The sequence below is a fragment of the Columba livia genome, chromosome 7 (assembly GCF_036013475.1).
Source record: "Columba livia isolate bColLiv1 breed racing homer chromosome 7, bColLiv1.pat.W.v2, whole genome shotgun sequence".
In the NCBI taxonomy this organism is placed as follows: domain Eukaryota; kingdom Metazoa; phylum Chordata; class Aves; order Columbiformes; family Columbidae; genus Columba; species Columba livia.
In genome coordinates, this window is record NC_088608.1 from 38676270 (window position 1) to 38701107 (window position 24838).

Here is a 24838-nt window from a genome sequence, read left to right on the forward strand (position 1 = left end):
AGATAAACGTGTTTAAATATTTCACAAAGAAAACAGGTTCGGGGAAACAGCCCATAGTCATTGCTGTTCTAAACAAACAGAATACTATTTCTTTTGTATTTCTTTTCATATGTGCTATGAAATGGAACACTTCATAGTATTCTTGCTTCATGTGAGCCACAATTTAACTCTGTTGCAGTGTAACCTGCTGTCTGAAAGAGTCAGGACGATAAATCTGAGCTCAGCTCTACTAGATAAGGATTATGAAAAATACTAGAGGGATTCATGAAGGTGAAGTGCCATTTGTTTAGGAAACTCTTACCTTCCTTTGTCATCTGTGCAGTTGACAATGCTGGCATCGATGGCTCCGATGAGCAGTGATGCACAGTTTTCATGATCATTGATTCTGCCAAAGAAATACACTTTCAAAAAGGTAAAAGGTCTACATCTTTTCCCACTTTCCAATATTCATTTATTTCACTTCCCAGTAATATTTTTAGTTGGTTATTTAGAAGTTATCCTAACATACCATTGCCTTAATGCTTTTAGTCACGTTTCTGATTATTCATCATCTTTCCATTTAACCAAACTGCCTCTGCCACCAGGAATTTCAGGCTCTAAAGCAAAGCTGATCCTGCAATTCACTATGCACAAAGGCAATTGCAGCTCAATCCTAGGATTAAAACCTTAATACCTTCAAAATCCTTTAGTCTGAATGTCAAACACACCTGGATCTGGAAAACACTCAGTCACAGATAGCTACTTACAAAGCTTTATTCTAATATTTCAGGTACTGAAAGCCACATCTCTTCCAACTCACACATCTTTTCCTTGATGGATGTACTCAATTAATACTCTCGCTGATTATTGTCCATTTGTCTCATATCATTATGAAAATTAACAGCATTTAGTAACAGTATTGGACATATAGTATAGCTAACACATACCTATGTTTTCATTTTAAATTTGGCACAGGTCTTTAGTTGTAAGCAAGTGAAAAGAAACAAAAAAGGAAGCAGAAATGCAGCTATTTAATTGCACGTCAGCATTCCATCAAATAGCCTAAATGTATTAAATTTATGCAAAACCACTTTATTGTGCCACTTTTTCAGCAGGAGTATTACTATAAGCACAATTTTATGACCAGCTTTAAACTTATTCACAAATAATCTAAAAACAGAAAAAAATAAAGCTTTCTTCTCATACTGCTACTTTTTCCAGACCTATCCTAAAGCATTTGTTACTGGAGATTTCTACTTACACAGCACAGTGCAATGGAGAGAAGCTATTACCATAGAATGTGCGGAAAGGTTTTTGTTCCAATAGTACCTCGATGCAGTTTTCATGACCTGTAAGAGACCAGAAATTTCACAGCGTTGCACAAAGCAAGTCATTCACTTAATCCATATGAGGCTTATACAGATTAGAGTTTAACACTAAATTCAAAGTTGAGCACAATGTGTATATGAACTCCTACGTCATAAAATAATAAACAGGTGGGGGTTTTTTTGCTTTTGGCTTGAGGTTTTTTAACAGCGGAAGCAAGATACCCTGTTTCCCCAAGAATAAGAGCTACCCCAAAAATAAGCCCTAGTATGATTTTTCAGGATTTTTGAGGATGCTCGAAATACAAGACCTACTTCAAAAATCAGCCCTAGTTACAGTTCATTTAAAAAGTCAATTTAAATAGTGTCCAGGCAGCTATACATGTAAAAGATAAGCATCTTTTGGAGCAAAAATTGTATAAGACCCCATCTTATTTTTGGGGAAACAGGGTAGATCCAGGCTTCGTTTTGAGCTTCACAAAATGTTAGGCTGCTTTGTTATCATGTTCCCTAAAGCTGAGGCCGCATGTGAACTTGGCAGAAGTCCCCGGGTAGAACCTCACCATTGTAAGAAGCCCAGTGCAGCGGTGTGTAACCTTGATTATCTTTCAGACCGCAGTCTTCCTCGGAAAGTGCTACCTGCAGTAATTCGCTCAGCCAAGTGGCGTGACCCCGAGCCGCCGCAAAGTGCAGAGGTGTTCTGCCTCTGGCGTCTTTACATAAAATAGATACTTCTTTCTCTAACAGCATCTGAACACACTCTTCGTGCCCAGTCATGATCTGATAACAAAGAAATGAGGAAAGAGGTTGACATAATACAGAATATGATTGATGCCTGTGAACACAAAAGGGCCTGGATGGGATTCAGAAGGCAGAGATGAAAGCTCCTTTGCTCCTGTGAGTACCTATGATAACAGATGCACCAATGTGTATTTGGTACTGTCTTGCAAAGGTGTTGCTTCCTATTCTGTGCAAGGAGACTCCACTAAGTTAGGCACTAAAGCAAGGAGAAGTTTAAGACTATGGGAACAGGTGAACAAGGGGTGTGGTTCAGGGAACCGGCATCTGGCTTCTCAAAACCACGTACAAATGTGAGAGAAGAACCAAGTTAAAAAATACCAAGAATATCATCAGAAATAGGAAAAGCAGCTGCCATCAGTGCCCTCTGTGTCATCCATAGGTTAGCTCTGGTATCTTGGTCATGTTCATGTATTGCTACCAATACAGAACAGAAATGTTATGCCATAGCTGTTATTACAGAAGGTGTTGGATTCCTAAGCTGAACTGCTCACTGAAGTTATCATAAAGTTCTGCGTAAATATCATCTCTTGTATCAACTTCATATCGGATAAGAAGCAGACTCCTAGAAAGATGAGATCTGCCTTGAGTTGCACTGCCTCCAGATCAAAACCTAAGGCTTACTTATTTACACCATCCTCCCCAAGAAAAATGAAAAGAACTGCTGGGCAGTTCTTGTAAATAGATTGTTTTCAGAATTCATAAGGTGCTCTGTCCAAAGAATAGTCACTGCTTTTGCAAGTGCCTAGAGCCAAGAAAAACTGGCCTAATCAGTCTTCCATCTAATCAATTAAGTGAATGTGACATAAAGTCAAAAGCAGAGTGTTACTTAGAGCAGATCTGTCCTGCTTTTTACCACGGTGACTGTGTTTGGTCAGGTTTCCAGTCGTTTACAGTATTCCCCACATTTAATATCTCTGTATTCATAGGTGAGTTGTAGCCACAATAAAACAAATAATTAAGAATGATAAAAATGAAGTCACCCCTCGATGTAAAGCTGTGCATCCCAGGAGATCAGCTGCATCTACACATGCTTCTTTTTCAAGTAATAAAGAAACAGCATCAACGTGCCCATATGCCACTGCAAGCATTAGCGGGGTTCTAGAAAAAAAAACAGAAACAACCAACAGCACACAACAGTCGGAGCTATAAAATGACATACAACTTGCCACTGCTGAGATAAAGGAATACAGAAATCAGGAAGCCTTGCATTTCTCTCTGTTCCTACCCACAAACCTGGTTCTTTCACCACACTCATCTACACAACACCCAAGCAAAGACCTTTTGTATGAAACCATTGAGACGTTTAACAATCAACTACAACAACTGAAAGAGAAACAAACATGTTTGTAAGCAGTTTACAGAGCAACATCATTCAAGACAATCTTAATAACCTACAATTATTGTCACCTCCAGCAACACATGAGCTTTCCAATACCCAAGTGTTGTGAATGAATGTCCCTGCTAGTTACCAAGATGACAACCACCCAAAACGTTTCTTTTGCAAATGCTGCAATTGCCTAAAGGAGCTGAAGGGACATGAGGAAAATATTCAAGCCAAAATTTGGACTAAAATATCTTCCTTTATTTTTTTCTGAAAGGGATCTATTCTCCTTCCATTTCCAGATAAGGCTAATACCATTTAAAATTATATGCATAGTCAGATATGTTCCAGCCACCCCAAATGAGTTTTTAAAACCATTCATATTTTCACTTTAAAAATAGAATTTATTCTCCCGATATCACTGTCACTTAATGAGAAGTGAAATTTTTGTAGGGACATCTCAGATTCATGTGTCACCTCAGATAAACATTCTGTCTCACTGAACCAGCCCTATATACCAACTAAACCCTGAAATAGAAATGTTTTAGAAGGCAAAAGACTCTATAGAAGCATCTCAAGACCTTGTTAGTTTTTATTGAATCTGGCCTCAGCATCTATGAAAAATTGTTTAAAGTACAAAGCAAAGGCTGAGCTTAATGACTAATCCTTTCCACATGGCTTAGATCAACTGAATGGGAGCTTTGTAATCTCTGCCAAATTCTAGAAGGAGAGGTGCGGAAAATACAGTATTTCAAATAAATGCCCTGGCTTTTTTATACGAAATCTGAGAAGTGATTTGAATCATGGAGCTGAAAGAAAACCATCACAAAGCAAACTTACTGTCCTTTGGCGTCTGTCACGTCAGGGTTGTCTGCAACTTCCAGCAACAACCGTAAACAAGGTGTGTGGCCATTTATGACTATAAGGAAAAAAATGCTTAATTAAAATATGTTTAATTTCTGATAGTTTTCTACTGGAAAGCATACAGATAAGAAATTTCTTTATAAAGAAGGAAAATATTCCACGACGTAAAAAATGAATATTCCCACAATTTGCTTTTAATTTGTGCTGATGAAACGGTGAGCTCTTTTTCCCCCCAACCTCAGTAAGGTGACGATTAGTTCTCTTCCGTATAAAAATCCTCAATGAGCAAACCAGAAATCTTGATTTTCACCACTGAGTTACCTACACACCACCTGTGTCACATCATTCGGGCAGAGAAATGGGAGGACATCATCACATTTAAATCACTCATCCAAAAATAAACTTAGTTGCTCTACTCAGAAAAATAAAAGACATTTTTAGTTATGCTACCGACGCCTTTAGGGAAGGGAGCTCTACAGAATCCTGCGATCCAGCCCCCGCGTCAGGTCTCCTTAAGCATCGTGTTCTGCGGTTGGGCTTGTGTAACGAGCAGGAATGAAGGCAAACACGTTGGGGGGGGGGCACATACGCCTGCTCGTTTCCTTGCAGTGCACAGGAAACACACGCAAGTTTTCACTTCTGTGGGTGCAAACGCGCACTGCCAAGCCAGGGATTGATTCGGCAAGAACTCTGGTTGATTTCTCAAAATGTGCTGATTTACCTCCTACAGCTGCATTGCAAATAAGAAACGTTGGATACTACGGTGGCACCACACCGAGTTTTCGATAGGTGGCATCGTTCTTTGCTAAAACACTCCTAAACAAAATGTACTGGTACAAAACTGTAATAAAAATCATCAGATTGCAAGTGGCTTTTCATAATGCTTGGAGATTAAAAGTTTAATTCCTGAGCTGCTTTCCACAGAACTCTGCATAGCTCTTGATCTAAGTGTTGGCTTAACAGATATTTATCCAAAGTGCACTTGTCTCCCGTTTTAAAACCTCCAAATTCATGACAGTGATATATTTCCTTTACTAAGAGGTCAAACATTCAGCCTGTCTGTGCAGTATTTTCCCTTCTTAAGGTACATGTTTTCTTTCGTGTCTCATTTCTGCAGGCAGCGCCTTCTTGTTTCTTGCCTATTTTTTTCCCCCTTTTTAAATACACAACTCATTTTGTTTAACTGCAGATTTAAAGAACATCTTGCTTGCATCCCTGGGAGATTTTTAAAATCTTATAAGATTTTAAATCTAACGTTTTAATTTATTTTCTTCAGTACTGCACACAAAATTGATAATAGCCTGTTTGACCTTTATGCTTCCAGGTTGCACTTGTATGATCATGCACAGAAAGCAAACCGATATTAGAGGTATATTCATTTTAATCTAAGCAAAATTAAAACATAAACAGAAAGACAATTAAGTCTGGCCTAGAAAATAGTTGTTATCCAATGAAGTCTGAATTTTACTTCTCACTAGAGGTCACTGCTCTGCTGTACTGAGCCCCTCGATGAAGAGTCAGAGGAGCAACGTTTCCTTTGGCATCTCTGCGTATTTATCTGACAGGTACAAATTAAACAATAACCTTTAAATAAATGGCAAACTCCACATTTTCCAGTTAATTATGCACACGGCATAATTACCACTCAACACATGCGGAATGGAGCAGACCCGCAGCAACAGCACGTTCACCAGCTATCTCAGGAAGAGGATTATGTCTGAAAGGGGGTGAACTTCTGCAGTGTTGCCCTTGCAAAAAGTTGAATGTTTTGAACCCCAGGACAATTTCATCACCAATGAGAGCATACCTGTATTTTCAACCATTCTTCCTCAGGAGAAGCAGTGAGGCAAGTGTTCTCTCTTTCCTTGATTTTTTGGCTGAAGAACCATTAAGAGGGGAAACATCGCGCATCTTAAAGAGTAGGTGGTAACAGAGAGGAAAAAAGACCGAGGAAATGAAAGAGAAGAAGAGAAAGAGAGGAGAGGCCACAAGCATGGCAGAAGCGCACGCTCACCCGAGGCGTGGAGGGGTGTCCTCTTGGTGATGTTGTCTTTTACGGTGACAGAAGCGCCCTGGCTGATGAGAGCTTCCACGCACTCTGCGTGTCCTTTGAACGCCGCCAGGTCCAGAGCAGTGCGGCCCTTCTCGTCCTTGATATCCAGATCGACCAGAGACTGGAGAAGTACCTCCAAGGCTTGGTGGTGACCATTATAGGCCTAGAAATACGAACACAACTCTCATCTTCCAAAGACTTTCACGTCAAACATAAAATCCATCATTATCGCAGTCTCCTATACACAGCAGAAATAACACAGTTTTCTTGATTTCTTATGACTCTTTCTTCTACTTGATTTTCCCAAATTAGACTGTAGCCAGGAAACTAAGCCCGTTTTGGTGCAGGTTGCTGGCTTTCTGGGTCCAGGTGTCAACACTGGTGTCAACACCACCAGACCTGGAGACAGATGACCACAGGCACCCCAATATATGGGAGGGCTTGAAATGAATGTCAGAGACACTCCAGGATGGCTGCAACTGAACTGTGAAATTGGGATGTTTTATGTAAGAACCTGGTTTTAGTACATCTAGGCCTACATCCCTTCCCAGCTTTTTCAAAACAAGGCTATGATTAAACCTGCTGCAAAGACAGAGATTAAGGAATGAGTCGAGGAGATAATGATCAAACAGTTTGCACATCTCATACTTACAGCTAAATGCAAAGGACTTTTCATAGCTGCAGAATCTGATTCCTCAAATATATTGTTGGTTTTTTCCAGGAGCTAGGGGGAAAGAAAATAAAAGGCTTTAAAACATCATTGCATCAGACAAGGTAAATTCTCATGGACTATAAAACTATAAAACTCTCCAAAGAGGCCAGTGAAAGCCTATGGTAGGGGCAGAGCTGACCTGCCTGCACTACATGATGGCTTATCCCAAACTTGGAGGTGTGCCTGAACTTTTGGTGTAACAAATCAGTCTTTAATAGACCTACATTGAGGACAAATTTATCCAAAAATCAAACTGGAACACAAGCTAGTATTAATAACGCATAAGGTGTCACAAATCTCTTGTTGCAGTGTCACTAACCTAAATCCTACGGAAAAGCTAGAAATTTAAACGTTTTTATTTATTTGTGTATTTTGTGCCTCGTAAAACATCAGGACTGCGAAAGAAATGTGTGCTGATGCAATTACCACTCATAAGCAAGTGGGCGTGTGTATTAACAGATTATATAGATTTTAACACATACCTGCAGCTATGGCAAAAAAACTCAAGCTGTACACCAGTTTTGCAGTAGGTTTGAGGCAGGATTAGGAAACACATTTGGTCTTACCATGTGGAGCCACCTCCAGTTTAAAATCTTGCTCTTGGCTTACACAAGACAGCTATAAACAGGATGAAGCAGTAGCCAGCTCTGAATACATGAATACATTCTGATTTTCTCCGGTGAGTAAAACTACAAAAATGCCACAAAACAAACCCAAGCACTAAGCCTGTTCCTCTGCCTGCCTAATACTGGCCTTTACTCTTAGTCCAGCCCAGCAGACTAATGTAATCACTTTTAATTACATTTATCATCACCTGTTGAAACTCCAGGATCAAAAATCTTAACGTAGAAATACTTTTCTTAACCTGTCAGAAGTGGACAGGCTAATGGACAAAATTAAGGCTCTGAAGGAACAAATTGTGGGATCGGAGAACCCCTCACAAAAGGCATCTCCATGGCTTAGAGATAAAGCAGCTTAGGCTGATGCAAACCAGGCTTAATGAGCTTATTACTCATGAAGCTGAATGTCTCCATCATGAAGTCAAGCGTAAACAAGAATTTGATGGCAAACCTGGTAGCTCACAGATACATAGCCAGACAACATAAGAAGAGAAATTATAAAGGAGAGCAAGAACAGGAAGATTAAAGACACAGCACTAATAATTTTTAGTACGCCTTGTCAAGCGCCGCTTCATAACAATTAAAACAAGGTCATCTGAAGCACAAACATCATGCTCGAAGAGACAGAAAGTACCACCAGGTCCAAGTAACCACGCAAATTCTCCAGTTTCACCAGTGTTTCTATGGTTCTAAAAACGCATTTGTAGTAAATTACATATACTTGTTAAAAGAATACATAAAACAGAGTGTCTTTGTGGGGCTCTAGCTCCATAATGTACCTGCAGTTGCATCTGTTTCTGAAAAAGGTGAAGTTACCACCCAAAACCTGCGATCCATCCCTGCCTGCTAGAAGCCCGACAGCGCATTTCACTGAAGACAGACAAATAAACCTGAATTACGAACAATCTACAGTTACTGGTGGCTGATTGGAGAACAATCAGCATTTCTGATTTCTAATTCCTCATGCCATGGGAATTATGTCTTTTAGCTGAATGCATTTTTACTTATCGGTTTGTCCACAGAGTTTTAGCAGATGTCAGACCCGTGCAGAGACACTGCAAGTGAAATGGGGGCGCAGGGTTCCCTCTGGTTAGATTAGAAGCTTTTAAAAGGTAAGGACACCCTTACTTCTCTTCCTGCCTCCTGGAAATTCCCAGCGCGACCCTTTCACTTCCCATAACAGTTAATACTGTACGTAATGATTTTGTAAAGTCTTCTTCACGCTCAGAAACAAGAACCTGAATGATTCAGGGGTGAGATGCAAAGTAAGATAAAACATGTCAATTATTCAGATCTATTTTTACAAACCAACAGCACTGCACAGCTGCTATTATAAACTGTCTTCTCTCCCCCAGTTCTGTGTGGCGATTAATAACATTTACAGTTCTCACAACTTTATTTTATTTATACAGTAAGAGTATTTACAGACATAAGAGATTTTATTCTGGGGTTATAATAAAAGACTATATGGGATGATATGGCCGGGGGGGGGTTCCCCCTCGCTTTTTTTTACTCAAATGTGCCAGTTAATGAGTCAAGGTAGATCTTATGATTGTCCTTATAGACTGTAATACATTCTGAAATTCAGCTCTGGAGAGAAAAAGAAGAGGCTTAATAGAGCATCTCAGTTATTTCAAATTACCATTAGGCAGAAAAGGAGCTAATTCTTTCATCAGGCATAAAAGGAGGAGGTTACTCTGTAAATCCACCCTTCAAATCCATACAACATTTGCTCTTGTTCCAAAGGGGCAGCAGGCTCAGCAGAAGAGCCCTCTGTCCCCACAGGCTCCAAACAAGGAAAGGGCAAACTCGCTGCCACAAGCAACAAAAAAGCACTGATATTTCATGGGAGCTAAAAAGGCTTAACATCCCACCTGAAATTCTGAGCCGGGGCTGCCCTGGCGTAATTGCAAATCGCGGTTTCCCAGCTGTAGTGACCCTGACGTAACCTGCTGCAGGATTTCTCCTGTGGCAGCACTAACAGGCAGCGCGGGTTAATGTGGTGTGAAAGTAGCACATGCTATGCAGAGCTCCTTCTCAATAATTAAGTATTTTGCCTCTTCAACAAAGAACCAAACAACATAAACCACTAAAGAGCACGCAGTGTTCTTACTAAAGCATGAATATCAATACAATTTTCTAATTAAAGCTTTTCTTTTAAAACCATTAAAACCTATTTATACATGACACAATAATTTTGAATCACCCTGTACATCAAAGCAGATCAGTCAATACCCGTCTTCATGACATTTATTTTAACAAGTTATAAACTTGTATAAATCCATACCATATATCTCCCAAATTCAATTTTTGGCTTCTTGTGAGATGCAATTTCTGATCATTCAGGTCCAGGATATTAAAAAAAAAGTTAGATTTCACACAAGGTTAATCTTAATTATGGTAACTTTATCACTACTGCTATTGTTTCACCAGAGGTAAAAAGGCACGGCAGGTTTGCAGCTGACAAAAAACTGTTAACGCAGTTTGCAAGTCAGATAATGTGCTCTGTCACCCTCACTGAGAAGAAGTTTTTTCTCAAATTTAAGTGGAACCTCTTGTGTTCCAGCTTGATCCCATTATCCCTTGTCCTATCGTTGTTTGCCACCGAGAAGAGCCTGGCTCCATCCTCATGGCACTCACCCTTAATATATTTATAAACATTAATAAGGTCACCCCTCAGTCTCCTCCAAACTAAAGAGCCCCAGCCCCCTTAGCTTTTCCTCACACAGGAGATGCTCCACTCCCTCCATCATCTTTGTTGCCCTGCGCTGGACTCTCTCCAGCAGTTCCCTGTCCTGCTGGAACTGAGGGGCCACAACTGGACACAATATTCCAGGTGTGGTCTCCCCAGGGCAGAGCAGAGGGGCAGGAGAACCTCTCTGACCTACTGACCACCCCCTTCTAACCCACCCCAGGTACCATTGGCCTTCCTGGCCACAAGGGCCCAGTGCTCGCTCATGCCCATCCTGCTGTCCCCAGGACCCCCAGGTCCCTTTCCCCTACACTACTCTCTAATATGTAATTTCCCAACCTATACTGGAACCTTAATGCTGCCACATCCACACACTGGGAATATTTGGGTCACAGTTCAAAATAATTTGAGCATACATAAACTCCACTCAAAGACGGTATTTAAGCACCAGCTTGTTGAACAAGGACTGGATGGTCAAGGTGAACACGTTTTTAAGATATACCTGGTTGCATATATTGCAGATTTTCACAGATTTGTGAATATCCAAAGAACTCAAATAGTAACCGTGAGGACAGTTGCTAACACGAATGTGTGCACATATATATGAGCAGATAAGAGCCTTCCAGAGCTGCCTGAGCACTCACCAGTTCCAAGCACTGCCGGTGCCCATAGGCAGCAGCGTAGTGCACGGTGTTGTACCCCTCTTTGTCCTGGATGGCTGGATTGGCCTCGTTCTGCAGCAGGAACTCCAGACACCTGTGGACAATTCACCAGTGTAAACGCGAGCTCACAGTATTTAACACACTCAGCCCTCACTGCAACCAGGAGTAGCGTCGAGAACTGGCAGCTCATTCTCTATTTCTAGCAGCGCCTCCAATCACTTTTCACCAATAGCTCCCCACATTCACTGTGTTTTTTAACAGAAAATCCACAGTCCAATCTTCAACCTAACTTTTGTGGCTACTCTAGATTACAAAATTCTTTCCTATTACAAAGCCTGAAAGAAAACAACACAACTTTGTACCGTGATGTAAGCAGCCTAGAACTGCTACTGCTCACATAAAACTCATATATCAAACAGCTGCCCTCCAAACATGCACTATGCCAAGCTGAAAAATAAGGACTTAACTGAGTTAATTTCCGTACATAAATATATTTTCTTCTTTGTTGACGCTTTTTTTTCATACCGTGTTTTTCAAAGGATCCCTTATGCGCTTTATAGCTCCTGCCACTTAGCATAACTTTGTTATTAGTATTTGCTTCCATAGTTTGTAATTTGTAGTGAATGTGAGGCTGTCATGTGAAGAAGGGGATTTTTAAAACAAAGAACCATCACGAAGCAGCTACATGAAAAAGTCAGTGCGAATAAATGCATTGAGTTAGCCACTGGCTGCTTCTTTGTGCAACGTACAAACTCAGCACAAAGCATTAAAATAAGGCAGTTCATGACACTAAAGAATTATTAAATTACCGAAGCAGTATATTTTTAACTAAGAAACAGCAACCAGCACAGAAACAGAGATATTAGGGACTACGTGCACAGAGAAGAGCACAAAGCCTTTTTCTTTAGGTTAGCCCTCATTAGAGCCAAGCATTGTGTTTAGCAGAGCAATGAACGAGCCAAAGCAGAGTGGTAAACCGCAGCACAGAGCAGTGGCATTCTCCAGAAATGAGGTCTAACTGCTTCATCGACACCAAACTTACAATGCAGCTTCTTTTTCCTTCATCTCACTGGCTCTTTCGAGTTCTTCAGCATTTTCATGGGAGTTACCTAAAATATTCTTTCTTCTTAGCACAGAGGACAGAAAAATGCAACTTATTTTCCAAACATCACACCACTGATTTTGACGCAGTCTGCCACCCATCCCCAATGACCTCTTCAAGGTGTTGACCTCCTCCAGCCAACAATAAGAATTATCCAAGTTAAATGAGTGTACTGCACGGGTGCGCAGTTTTGCAAGCTATGGAAACAACTACAACACGGTCGTTTATTGTCCCGCAAGTCAGTGCCAGGAAAAAAAACAACCAACCAAACGTGCTAATTCTGGTTTCTATCAGAAACAGTTTGTAAATCACTTTCTCGAATCCTTCTGTTTCTCCCGCAGCGATGTTGTGCATTTTGTTTCCTTTGTGGAGAGGAACTCAGGATTACTACAGCTTGTTTCTTCCGACAGTAACCTGCTAGTACTTCTCTAGCATTTCAGATTTAGGGGAACTCTAATGAGTGACACTAAATTGGTCTCTGTTGAATCTGCAGCAGCCAGGTTGCTGCCCCTCCTCACTTGCTGTGAAATATCTCAGCAACACTGTGTGAACCTCCAGGTCAGATTCTCTAGATTCTTCAAAGAGCCCAGCACATCATCACACCCTGCACACCTGCATCTTTTTTGGCACCTCTGCTTCCCAGCTGGATGGATGGCAGGGAGAAGACTATGATTGTCACCTTACAATCATGAGCTTGTGTTTTGACGTTTCCTGGCCACCGAGGCTAACACTGAGTACATTTACAAACTGCTGTCACCAGGGATTAGGAGCTTGAAAGGTTTGCAGGAGGACAGTTTGCTAATCTCAATCCCAATGTAACACACAAATTCCAGACTGCATTCTGCACAACGCAGAAGAGCACATTCTTTCTTTAATATGAAATTTCCCATTTTTAATAGCAAGATTTGCTGTTCTTCCTGTGAGTGCTGGCAATAATGGGTTATTCTACAAATCCAGGGTCTGTCTGATGTCCACTGACTCATTAATTACTAATAAAATAACTCCCCTGAATATTAACGTTGTAAGCTCATAGACAGTACTCCTGTGCAATGCAGGTCCTACCTGCATCTGTTTTCAGTTAACTACAAATCGATGAGATCCCAAAATAAGACTCTCTCGACAGAATAATTCTAAATATTCTTTAGACTGAGATTGCCTGACTTGGGAATTTTTTGCCATTCAGCAGGAAAAATATATATATATATGCTGACCTATAAAATCACAGACTGCAACTAGCATTTCATCTATATAACAAGGCTTCTTCCAGAACATCTCAAACTGGAAGACGTTTTTTATATCAGTATAACCACAGCAAATGATGAAGAAGCTCCCAAGGGTCTGATATGGCATCCAAAGCTCTGCCATAAAGCTAAGCTGAAGTTTTCCTGCAGTGGTGTTGAGGTGGTATTCTGCTGGGAAGAAGCCAGACATGTTTTTACCAGATCTCTCTATACAAGAAACCAAAAAAATAGTTCCTTAGTGTCTAAAGGAGTTAGACAGAGAAACATGGGATGACCTAAAATAAATACAGGTCGCTAACAGTTTTAAGAGAGAACTAACAGAGTAATTGAGTCTGTTTTATACAGTATGTTATAAGGAGGAGATTGCCAAAATATGCAACTATCTGGGAATTAGAAATTGCAGTCTCTAACCACAGGATCTGTAGGTTTTGCAGCTGTTTTCCCCCTTTCTCACAAGAACAGCACTGCATTCTGCCAAGGGATACTCCCCAGGCCTCTCTGTTTTTAAAGTCCCTATAAAGCAACCTGTTTGAACCGGGTGAGCATTTTTATCAGCTCTGCTGGTGGAGAGAGACTGATGGGTAGATCTATCCCAGCTTTTCCAACAGTCTGTTGGAACAGCCAGCAGTTCCCAGTAAACACCTCCCCTGCTGCCGGCTCTCGCTCCAACCCTTCTGAGGGACTTACAAAGCAGATACAGAAAATTCTCCGAGCTTACTCCTGTGAGGAAACCACACAGAAGAAAACAGAAGACAAAATGTTGGGAAGATAGTTGGGTAGGACAAGGTGGCTGCAAACCAGCGCGTTCCATCAAAGGTAAAGCGCAGGGCTGAAATGCCACATCCTCTGAAAATCTGGTTTAAGAGTCAGAGCAACTCCGTGTGGAGTTACACATCCACTGCAGGGACATTCCTTCACTGGCAGGACTGGGGTTTTGGCTCAGAGCATCACAAAGAGAATAGAATGACATTGATTTGGCAAAACGCGTCAAACGGAACGAGGAATACGAACAGGCTTTCTTACTTTCGGTCCATGTCGGAAGCAGCGGCGTAGTGCAAAGGGGTGCGGCCCCAGTCGTCTGTCTCGTTAACGTTGGCTCCTGTTGTCACCAGTGTCTCGATGCAGTGGAAATGACAATTTGCAGCTGCGTAATGCAAAGGTGTCCTGGAACATAAGTGACAATTTGTTACCTCGTGTTCCTGTATGCACCACTGAGGATAGCGATATATCTTAATTCCTGCAGATGTCCAGCAGGGAGTATCAGCGCCTTATGTTCCTGTGCTGAAATCTAAAGTTAGGCAAGTTTAACAAAATATCACGTTAACAGGAAGTTTTGGTGCTCCTGCAGCATCTCGTTTAGCTGGCAGAACAACACTCACAGCAACACGTCCTATGGAGAACAAAAAACCTCTAGGAAACACGTCAAATAGCAGCAATCCTCCCATCAGAACCCAGGTGTTGTCCCGGGCACAAAAGCACAAGAATTCAGGCAATAAGAGAAGCAAGAAGGGGGAAAAAATACCCCAAAACCCGTGATATTTTTCAAACAGAAAACTCAAGAGGGTGTGATGGCTTTTATGTATTTAATGAAGTCTGCACCTGTCTGTCTGGCACTGAAATGCAGCAGCAGGAGTTCTGCAGGGAAAGCCAAACTCCTGCTTTATTTCACTGTCATTTTTCAGAGAACATGTGATTTCCAGACTGAGGTCTTTCTTCCCCGCCTGCTAGATTCTTTCTTTTTATTCTCCTTTTTTAAATGAGCTTCATGATTTACCTACCTCCCACGTTTGTCCTTCTTATTAAAATCTGCTCCACTGCTTTGCAAGAGTTTTATACATTCCACATTACTGGAAAGACAAGAAAACAGAAGATGAACAAAGCAGAAGTTTACATCTGTGTTGCCCCCTCTCCCTAAAATCAAAAAAGTTACTCTATTTTTGTATTATTTGCCATGCAGAAACAGGGTACAGACAACTACAATGTGAAACTCCATGAAAACGAAGCTTTAAAAACCTATTTTTTCCAAGAAAACCTCCAAGTTCTCTTCTGCAGAAGAGGAAACAAATTGCAACGAGAGCACGCTAAATGTGATCGGAATTCAGTGCGTTTGGAGATTTTCAATGGGAGCTGTACTCGAATGCTTCCCACACTCAACCCGTGTAAGAGAACTTGAAAGGAAAGTTGTTGCGAGCTTGTAAAATGCCAGTCTAATAACGAAGAGGTGACATTTAACGAAATCCACCCCCGTTCAGCAAAGCATTCAACAGCAAGCACTTTGCTCGAATCCTGTTTACTTAGATTTAATCACAGGAGGTTTATTCTCATATGATCTGTTGACTATTGACAGATCTAAGCGTGTCTCTAAGTGCTTTGTGGAATAAGGGGCATCGCTATTTCAAGTGACTGACATATCAATATTGCATTTACATAAGAGGATGAGTTGGGCTCCATCGCTTTGTATCTGCTGAAAGAATTCACCACATCATAGCGGCTTCTTCCTCTTGTTTAAAGCCAGGTGATTTTTAATAGAAAATAAACCAGATGAATTCTCACATCTTTCGTGCCAGAAAATGATGTCAAGAAGCGCAGCACTTTCCAAGACTCCTTGGCATTCCAAAGGGCAATAAATAAATCAACTGTGTTCACAATCAGACGAGCAGACCTTTGAAGTCCGTTCTTTTCCTCGCACCCGTGCAACTCCCATTAATGTAATGGGAGCACCAGGCATATGTCAGGAGAGAAACCAATACCTTTTGTATAGCTCCAGCCCCAGGGAAAAAAAGACTACATGCAATATGTTGGCATATGTTCATCCCTATTCTAAACTGCTGTTGCATAAAGTAGCTACAGAACCCTCACCACAACATACTAAAAATAAAAACAGTTGTTAATGATGACGGTTGTAGTAAAACACTGGGAAAATACGGGTTATTTTCATGAGCCACTTTTGCTTCTTCTGGAGCCTCTCTTTGTCTTTAGGCCTTCCAGGTTGTTTTTATGATTCTTTTGGGGTGCAGCCTTATGGAAGCGGTAGCATCTGAGCTACACTATAATAATTTCCATCCAAGCAACAGTCATACCTCCTCTATTAATGTGAGACAAGTATCAAGGAGAGTAATATAATAATGCATTGACATCTGTTTTATTAGGTTTTTGTGTTTGTTTGGGGTTATTTTTTGTAATAACAAAAACTTTGTGATATGCATTTTGGTCCACTGAGAAGAAAAAACAACTTCCAGAAAGACTGCCAAGTATTTGCTGTGGATGAGCATTTCTTCATGTCAGAACCAAGCTGGAATCCAAGCTGGGTTGCGGCCAAGGCTCCATCTCAGCTGGTTTCTGAGCCATAAACTACTGCACAGAAGAGTCAAAACCCAACGCTTGCCAAGTTCTTAGTCCTTTTGCTAGGTTCACTTCACAGCTCCCCACTGACAATTATTGGGAAATACTTAAACTAACTGGATGCAACATTTACAACTTAAATTGACGTCTTTCAGTTTTCACTTGTTTCCATTTCTGGCCTCCCAGCACTTAGCAGGAATGCATCACACTGAGAGAATTACCGTCTTCTGACTTTCTAATGTGGAGGTTGGGGGTTGGTTTGGGCTTGGCTTGTTGTTGTTTTGGTTTCTTGGCTTTTCTTTTAGCAACTTTTAAACTTGCGCCTGAAAAATGGGCCAGAGGGAGATGAGCTGCGTTTGGACTCCAGGGTTGCAATCCAATGGGCACTGTTGTGCAGTCGCATTTTCGGCCAAGCACACAGTCCAAAAGTGGAGACCAGGAATAACTCCTGCTCCTCACTCGCTCTGCTGTAGGAAATGATGATTTCCTTTACTTTGCAAGCAACCCCTACATGAGGGTAGTGGTGAAAAACAGCCTCAAGTGACCCAAATTTGACATCAGACCGCTTTGATTCCCTCGGACCGCTCTAAATTCTTCTGTGGATGGCACAGTCATGTTGGCTGGCGCCAAATCTGCAATGAAGCCTCAAAACAATTTAACAAGAGCTACAATCAGAGCGACTCACCCTCCTGCAGCGGCAGCGTGGAGGCACGTTCTTCCAAAACTGTCAGGGGTGTCTATGGCAAAGCCTGCAGACAGCACGTGCTCATTACTAAACAAGGACACTATGCTATACTTTTGTCCTAGTTAAACCACAAGAAACATCGCAGAGACAGAAAAATCAGTTAGTTGGAAAAGCAAAAAAAACAGAATGCAAGCAACTACAGTCAGAAAGAGGTTGTCAGGGGAACGGCGAGCAGCTGCTCCGCTTTGGCGGCTCTATAAAAAGAGCTGCAAAGCCGACGAGCATCTATTTCCACATCCAGCTCTGCACCACATCCCTATTTATAACCATGTGACAGGCATTTAGGAGGCAGATATTCATCAAGAGGACTGCGACAGTAGGGGAGGAAAAAGACGGAAAACACGAAGAAATGAGCAAAACCCACAGATTCAGCCTGAGCATGAAATAGGGGCATTTTTATTGCGGGTGGTTTTCAGGTTGGAAAGAGGCTTCCAGGAGCACACAGGGATATTGACTGAGATAGAAGCCTGGCAGTATTGACTCTGGTCACCCAGAGCTGCTTCTCTTCCTTCCTGATCTAGTGCTCAAGGCCAGAAAGCACTACGGTTTAATGTCACAGGGCATGTGACTCAAGTTTAGGGGGAAAAAGTAGTTGTAGGAGATTTTACATGGTAAGTAATGAAGCGATTTCCCAGAAAAAGAATGCCATCCACCTTGTGAATGTTTAGCTCATGGGAACTCTTGTGTGGAGAAGAATTGAGGATTTGGCACCTGAACACTGCCTCATTTGAAACGGTTGTGTCAGCAAACTCTTGCTGCTTCTGCTTTGGGCTCTGGTGAGATCCTGCAGCCGCTCTCTTGACACTACACTGTCCCTCGTTTCCCCTCTCGTGCCCACAGGCTTTGGGCAGCCCCACTCCTTCGGTCTGTCCGGATTCAGACACACACTTGTGCTGTATTTAGAACACATCACCATCAGTGAGATGGAAATACTGATGATGTAGTGCAGCGCAGGCCCCAGGAGATAATTTCCTGAATTATTTCTTTTGGGGAAAAGATAGCAAAACAAACCAGTATCCTACATTCCTGCAGTTTGGAAAAGGGACCTAAATTTCCTCCCTCCTCCTGATGAATTCACCTAAATTCTCTGAAACTGTCAGAAGAAAAGAGCTTCAGGCATGAAGAACACAGGATGCACAGAAGTATCAACATGCTGTTAGGAAAGCCTTACACGCTCCCGTACGGCCGAACACAGCAGCACGGGACGCCTTTCATCGGGACGATTTACAACGATGAGTATTAAAGTATTAAAAAAGACACAGACGCTACTGGAGCCCCACAGACCCTGCGGGATTTACTCACCCGATGACAACAGTTTCCTGCAGCAGTCGGAGTGAGCGTTCAGCGCTGCCAGGTGTAACGGGAACATGTTGTGGATCCCACACCTGGAAGGCACAACAGCCTCGTTACACAGAGTCAGGCGAAAACGCGGGTTGCACACAGACACAACGCATCAAAAGCTCCCTCCGCACAGGCAGAATCTGTGATCCTTTTCAAGGAAGATTCTTCCTGTCGCGTTATTTTTATCTGTATTTCCTTACCGGCTTTCTCAGGAGTTAAAAATACTCCAAGGCAGCAACATTTTTTAGCATTGTGCTTTGGACAGAATGTGGTAGGAAGGTTTCTAAAAATTCCAGGCGAAAGCCAAGGTAAGGGGGGAAGCGAGAAAGCAGGTATTGCTGGAGTCAGATCCCTGCTGCGGGATGCAGAACCTTCTGCATCAGCTACACACACTGCACCTGCCGTTCTGGGGTTAAAGTGAATGTTGAAATCTTCTCAGTGTTGCTTCTGAAACCCATTTTTTCCTACAGTTAACATCCTTTAGATGACTCTCATGTGGGTTTTCAGAGCCTCCTTTTCTCCCCTCCCTCACAGTTTTCATCCCACATCCTAGGAACCAAACATCCAATTTTCCCATTCGCTCCAGCTACTCTCCTCAAGCTCTCCCTCACTTTTTTCCCCCTTTTTAACACATAACCCTCTTCTCTATTACATTATAAACTCCTCAGAGCAGGCAAGCTGTGTAAAAAAGAAAAGACAGGCACCTAGCATGAGGCTAAATCCGTATCAGGCAACCGCATAGTTTTTAAACAAGCTGAGCACTCCGCAGCTATTATTAATATCAGCGAATCATCGTGGCTCAGTCCCTAAGCGTGCCGCTGTTTACTGTCTTAGGAGACTTCTGGGTTTGCACATCTTAGCTTCTGGCATTCAGCACCGTTTTGTGTGAAGCATCTTGTTATTTTAGAAACGTTATGCTACTGGCAGCCCTCCAATTGCACATGAACGTGGAGCCTCTGCAACCAGTTATCTTGACAAGATTATCATCTCCTGCCTGCTTCAGTAGATGTATTTTTGAAAAATGACACGTTCTTGAACAATAGCAGGTAGATTCACATCTGCCCTTCATTTCTGCAGGACAATTTGTGGATGGGAGAGTCTGATCCCCTCATGGAAGAGGATTGCGGATCCGGACCCAAAGACAAAGGAAATTGTCTTTCTCCAAGATCATAAATCCTAATTATCTACGAAGCTTTAGACAAAAATGAATTTGGATGTTTATAAAGATACCTTCCCCTCTCCAACATTTTACACATATATGTGTTTAACTAATTTTTGTTTGCTTTTTTTTAAAAATAAAATTCATTCCAGAATCCATAGGCTCATCCTTCTTCTGTCTTCACATTAGATGTGTTGTCCTTGCTGCTTCACTTTACTAAGGAGTGACTGATGGTGCCGTACCAATTTTAATTTTGCTGGTGCCAGCGTCTACATCTTCGAGTCAATCTACTAAAAGACAATCTGACGGCCTTTTCTTTGAAGGAAACAGCTCAAGCTCCACCAACCTGCTGCATCTGTATGAACAGGTCAAAACTTTTTGCTGTGGATTCATTTATTTAAGCAAACATTGCGCATTCTCTATTGTTGAGCTTCTTCCTACATGCATTTCCCGCCATCTCTTCCTCCACCTAGTTATCCAAAGCAATATTTTTCTTCTTTTACTTGCATATCTCCACCCAGCACGCCTTGGCTGGTTTCCATGGAAGTACACTAGCTGCGCACCTGCTAACCAGCGGCACGCTTCTACAGTGCCGTTCACACTGCTTCCTCCCATCACTCACACATTTTCCCCTTCAAATGCTGTTGCCTCCAGGACTGACTGATGCTCTAGGAAAAAGCAGCAGTACTTGTACCACTTGTAAGCACATAAGCTGGCACAACAGGGACTTTACAAGGGCTTCCTTCTCCTCCGTGTTTCCCAAGCGTTTGTATTTTAGCCCCATGTCACCCACTGAAGTACAGTACAATTCTGCTTATCAATTTTAACCTTCACACTTCAGAACCTGAGGAGAACTGTGTTTCCAGGCATTGGACATAACACTTGATCATTAGAAACAGCTCCGCTTCAGCCACCTACTTGGCAGTGTCAGCTCCGCTGGTGATGAGGGTGTTGATCAAAAGCTCATGTCCGTATCTCGCAGCCACATGGAGAGGGGTGTTACCGTCCTTATCAACGCAGTCGATTTCCCCTCCTGCAAAAGGCATTTTCATACAGTTTAAGACTGAAAGATGAAGCGTGAACCAGTGACCACAAATGTTATTTGTCTCTGCAGCACAACCAGTCCAGCCACAGCCAGCAGCATTTTGACCTCCCTCTGCAACTGCAGCAGTGGGGGAAAATGGTGAAAATAAATGAACAGGATGACCTAAAATGGTCAAGCACATAATTCAGACTTACTGCTCATCTTACTGTCCTCCCTACACCTTCCATTTCAACTACAATCCATTTATTGCTAGTCTCCAAATGCAGTTTTTCCACTAGTTATGCACCAACACTGCAATATTGTAATACTCCACTAGTTTGCTGTGAGAATACTTTATGAAAGCCAAACGCACGTAACTTGAAGAAGAGTAGAGAGGTGTTAAGGACAGATGCCAAACTGTCAGTCCTTTCACACACAAATCCAACAGAGAGCAGCCAGCTGTAAGTCAGACAGTATATTTGACTAAACAACTGAAGATTGCATTAAAGTACAGTTCCTTCCAGTTTACCCAAACTCCTTTTATTATTACTATTTTGTTTTGCCAAAGAGAGAGATGACACCAATGCACGATGACCTGAAGGAAGCAGGATGTACTGAAGACCTCCATTTTAACATACGACCTCGTGTAGATGTAAGGCTAACTGTTCAGCCATCTTCGACATTTCACACTTAAGTTCCAAGTTTGGGATTTTGAAAAACAGGCAAAAAACGTAACCAATCAACAAACCCCAGACCATCCTGTCCGGTACAGCGGCCAAAGGTGGGAAGCACAAGTAAACTATCAGTAGTAGCAACCTCTGTCAATCAGAAACAGGCCTCTGCCAACAAGAATATTTGTTATTATTGCCAACGATAACATTTGTTATATTCTGTAGTATTCTCGGACAAAAGAGAACCTGATAGGTGACTGATAATTGGGAATCCTGGCTATGCCAGAACAAACGATATGGTGCTGGTCCACTCTCTTGAGTATTTATCCAACACGTAATGCAGCCAGCAGTGTGGTGTGGAGCTAAGGGAGGTGACAGAGGCACAGCTGCTGAGTGGAGGGCAGAGAAAACAGCCTGAGCTCTAAGAGCATCACTGCTCCCAAGGGAGGACAGCTAGAAACTTCTTCTTTTTCTAGTTTTTAAATAATTTCAGGAAGAAAGTTCTGCCTGTTTCTCAGCAGAAAAAAAAAATACCTAAGCACAGCTTTGAAGTCTTGTTTTCAGGTTAAGAATCACAACACATCAGCTGGAGGAAAATGGGATTTTGTTAACAACCAAAGTCCGAACTTGTGATGACAGGTTGGAAGGAGAGCTGTCAGTGCACCTCAAAGCCAGAAGTTGACAGAGCGCTAAGCAGCTCTCAGCGCAGAACTTTGGCACAGTGGGACAGAACAACTGACAACTGCAACCTTGCAAATGCCCCATCTTTTGGAGAGGCGTTAAACAGGCACAGAAACTCACCGTTCTGAATGAGGGTCTGCGACCGCGTGAACCTGCCGTGGACGGCTGTCATGTGCAAAGGGCTCTTCCCATCCTTACTCTAACAGAAACAAAACAGAAAAACAATCATTTAGCCTGTGAAGCGGTGGCAACACTTTGAAGTCTCTCAGCTCAACATCCTACAGCTATTCTTCAGATAAAACCTCCACTGGCTTCAAAAGACTGTAGGACTGAATCTGTACACGATGGTAAATGCAGGAGGCATAAGCATACAAGTTAAACAGTTCCAGATATTATTCTTGAATATTATTTTTAAGTAACACTTCCCATTCAGTCATTATTTTCCCTAACCCTTGCAACAAGGGGAATATCGACAAGCGAAGGAACCACAGAGCTGTGTACAAGTCTCTGAGAGATTCAAGAACTATACCCTGTTTATCAATCTGCATTTTTAGATGCATCTCAGAATAAAAGCCACTATATTAAAGAGTTTTGTTTAATAAATTGCCATGCAATCCAAAATAGGATGTCTACAAAAGACAATGAGAAAACAGGGAAGGCATCTGAAAGGAAAGGTACGGTAAGTAGAGATCAATGTTTTGGTTCTAAAGAAAATAAGATTGGGGAGGCCGAGGAGCTGAGAAAACAGCAATTACCAGCTCACTGCTCACATCACTTCATGTTTCTTGGCATAAGGCTTTGCATTCATTGGCAAGCACAATCCCTAACTTCATTTTAATGATTCTGCGTTTAAATAGTGCCCAGACTATCCACTAATCTCAAGGGACTTGCCAGAGGAGTTCTGCGCTAGACCAGTTTTACAGACGGGAACCCGAAACACTCAGAGTCTAAAGTCAAGCAGTCAAAATCTTGTATGGACGCGGAGATTTCAAGTCTCCTGGTGCCTACAGTGGTACCCTCTGTTGGATAACAGCAAGCCCCTTTCAGCTTCATCAAGATGTACCAACTACATCTCAAGAGCATTCAGATATCCTAAATGCAATCAGACTTCATAAACTCAGGCTCTAAAATAAGGTAAACTAACAACCTTTGGTTCTTACTTCCCCAGGAAGGTCAAGTGGAAATTTTTAGGATCAGGTTTAATTCAATCCATATTGTAGAGGGAAGCAAAACACCAGAAAGGAATAGCTCCTTGACTTACCACCACTCCCTGAGACAACATTTTGACCGTCTCCTGAGGTATGCAAAATAGGGTAAAGTAAAACCGAAGAGCTGCAATGCGAGTTTTACCTGAACGTTGACATCTGCCCCATTATTCACCAGCAGTTCAAGACACAGTGCTCCATGAGTGGAGGCAGCAGCAAAATGCAAGGGAGTGAATCCATTATTATTAGGCTGATTTACATTAGCACCGTAGTCAATCAGCTCATTAACAACAGAATCCTGACCGTTGTAACAGGCAATGTGCAATGCAGTATTTCCATAGATGTTCATGTCATCAATCTACAGTGAGACAAGGAGACACAGTTAAAATTACGGACACCAGCTTAGCGTTTTACATAATGCATCACACGTTGCAAATGGAAATAGCTGGAGGCTTCAACTGTCATAGGACACATTTCTCACCAGCGAATTTCACTGACAAAAATATACTCCCAGAAAACTTAATTTGGAAAGCTTTACCTTTACAGTTATTCACTTTTTATCCTACCAGCAATTTCAAAAAGTCAGTCTGAAGCTTAAAGCTGATAGCTGGACTATGTAATGATGATGATGACAAAAGCCCTAACAAGCTGGAAAGCACTTATGTGTAAGTGGGAAAGTAGGATAAAGAAAAAGCTCACAATCCTTATTAAATAAAACATCGACTACTGAATTTTTGTGAATGGAATCAGGCTTAAGAGCTCCTTCCACAGATTTCTTTGGGAAGGGAGTGAAGGTGTCTGCATGAAGGGAAGGTGAAACTGGACAGCCATTTACACTTCAATAAGGAACCACTTTCAGTAGCTTAGTATTATAAAGATGTAATGAAGATTGTGTTACTGCCTGATGACCAGCTTAGTATTCAAGTGCTGTTCTGTAAAACAGGACAAGACAGATTGTACAAAAGACTCAGGGGTGACGTGAATACCCTTCAATGAAATACAGCCGTCTCAAGGATCGTGTCCCCAGTGGTGGAAAACGTGGAAGCTAAAGGGAGTTATTAGCATAGTGCTGCTAATAACAGGCAACACCTACTCCCCTTCACAGTCAACAGCCTGTGAACACGGACTTCTGACATTTTTTTGGCAGGTCAAGTCAGCTGAAAATGCAAAGACAAATGCAATGGCGTTATTTGACATCTCTGATTAGCCAGTGCAGGCTCTTCTGGCCATCTCACTGCTGCGTTGAACCACTGAGGTGACAATATTACACTAAGAGAAGTCTGTGCCCTGAAAAAGTA

General features: G+C 41.9%; 1 protein-coding gene across 15 annotated transcripts in view; it reads right to left on the reverse strand.

Moving 5' to 3' along the window:
* Window positions 1–24838, reverse strand: part of ANKRD44 (ankyrin repeat domain 44) — a 95645-nt gene that overhangs the window by 10970 nt on the left and 59837 nt on the right. For 9 of the 15 annotated variants that reach the window (XM_021289789.2, XM_065069926.1, XM_065069938.1 and 6 more), the window contains 16 exons: window positions 23686–23898; window positions 22456–22534; window positions 20878–20992; window positions 18762–18844; window positions 17400–17517; window positions 15151–15219; window positions 14396–14536; window positions 12072–12155; window positions 11012–11123; window positions 6996–7067; window positions 6305–6506; window positions 4267–4345; window positions 3086–3203; window positions 1868–2084; window positions 1241–1328; window positions 302–385 (listed from right to left, as the gene is read on the reverse strand). In XM_021289789.2, coding sequence (XP_021145464.1) covers window positions 302–385; window positions 1241–1328; window positions 1868–2084; window positions 3086–3203; window positions 4267–4345; window positions 6305–6506; window positions 6996–7067; window positions 11012–11123; window positions 12072–12155; window positions 14396–14536; window positions 15151–15219; window positions 17400–17517; window positions 18762–18844; window positions 20878–20992; window positions 22456–22534; window positions 23686–23898 — 1874 coding nt within the window. The remainder of the gene's footprint in view (window positions 1–301; window positions 386–1240; window positions 1329–1867; window positions 2085–3085; window positions 3204–4266; window positions 4346–6304; window positions 6507–6995; window positions 7068–11011; window positions 11124–12071; window positions 12156–14395; window positions 14537–15150; window positions 15220–17399; window positions 17518–18761; window positions 18845–20877; window positions 20993–22455; window positions 22535–23685; window positions 23899–24838) is intronic. The other 6 variants (XM_065069929.1, XM_065069927.1, XM_065069936.1 and 3 more) reach the window with 3 other exon arrangements.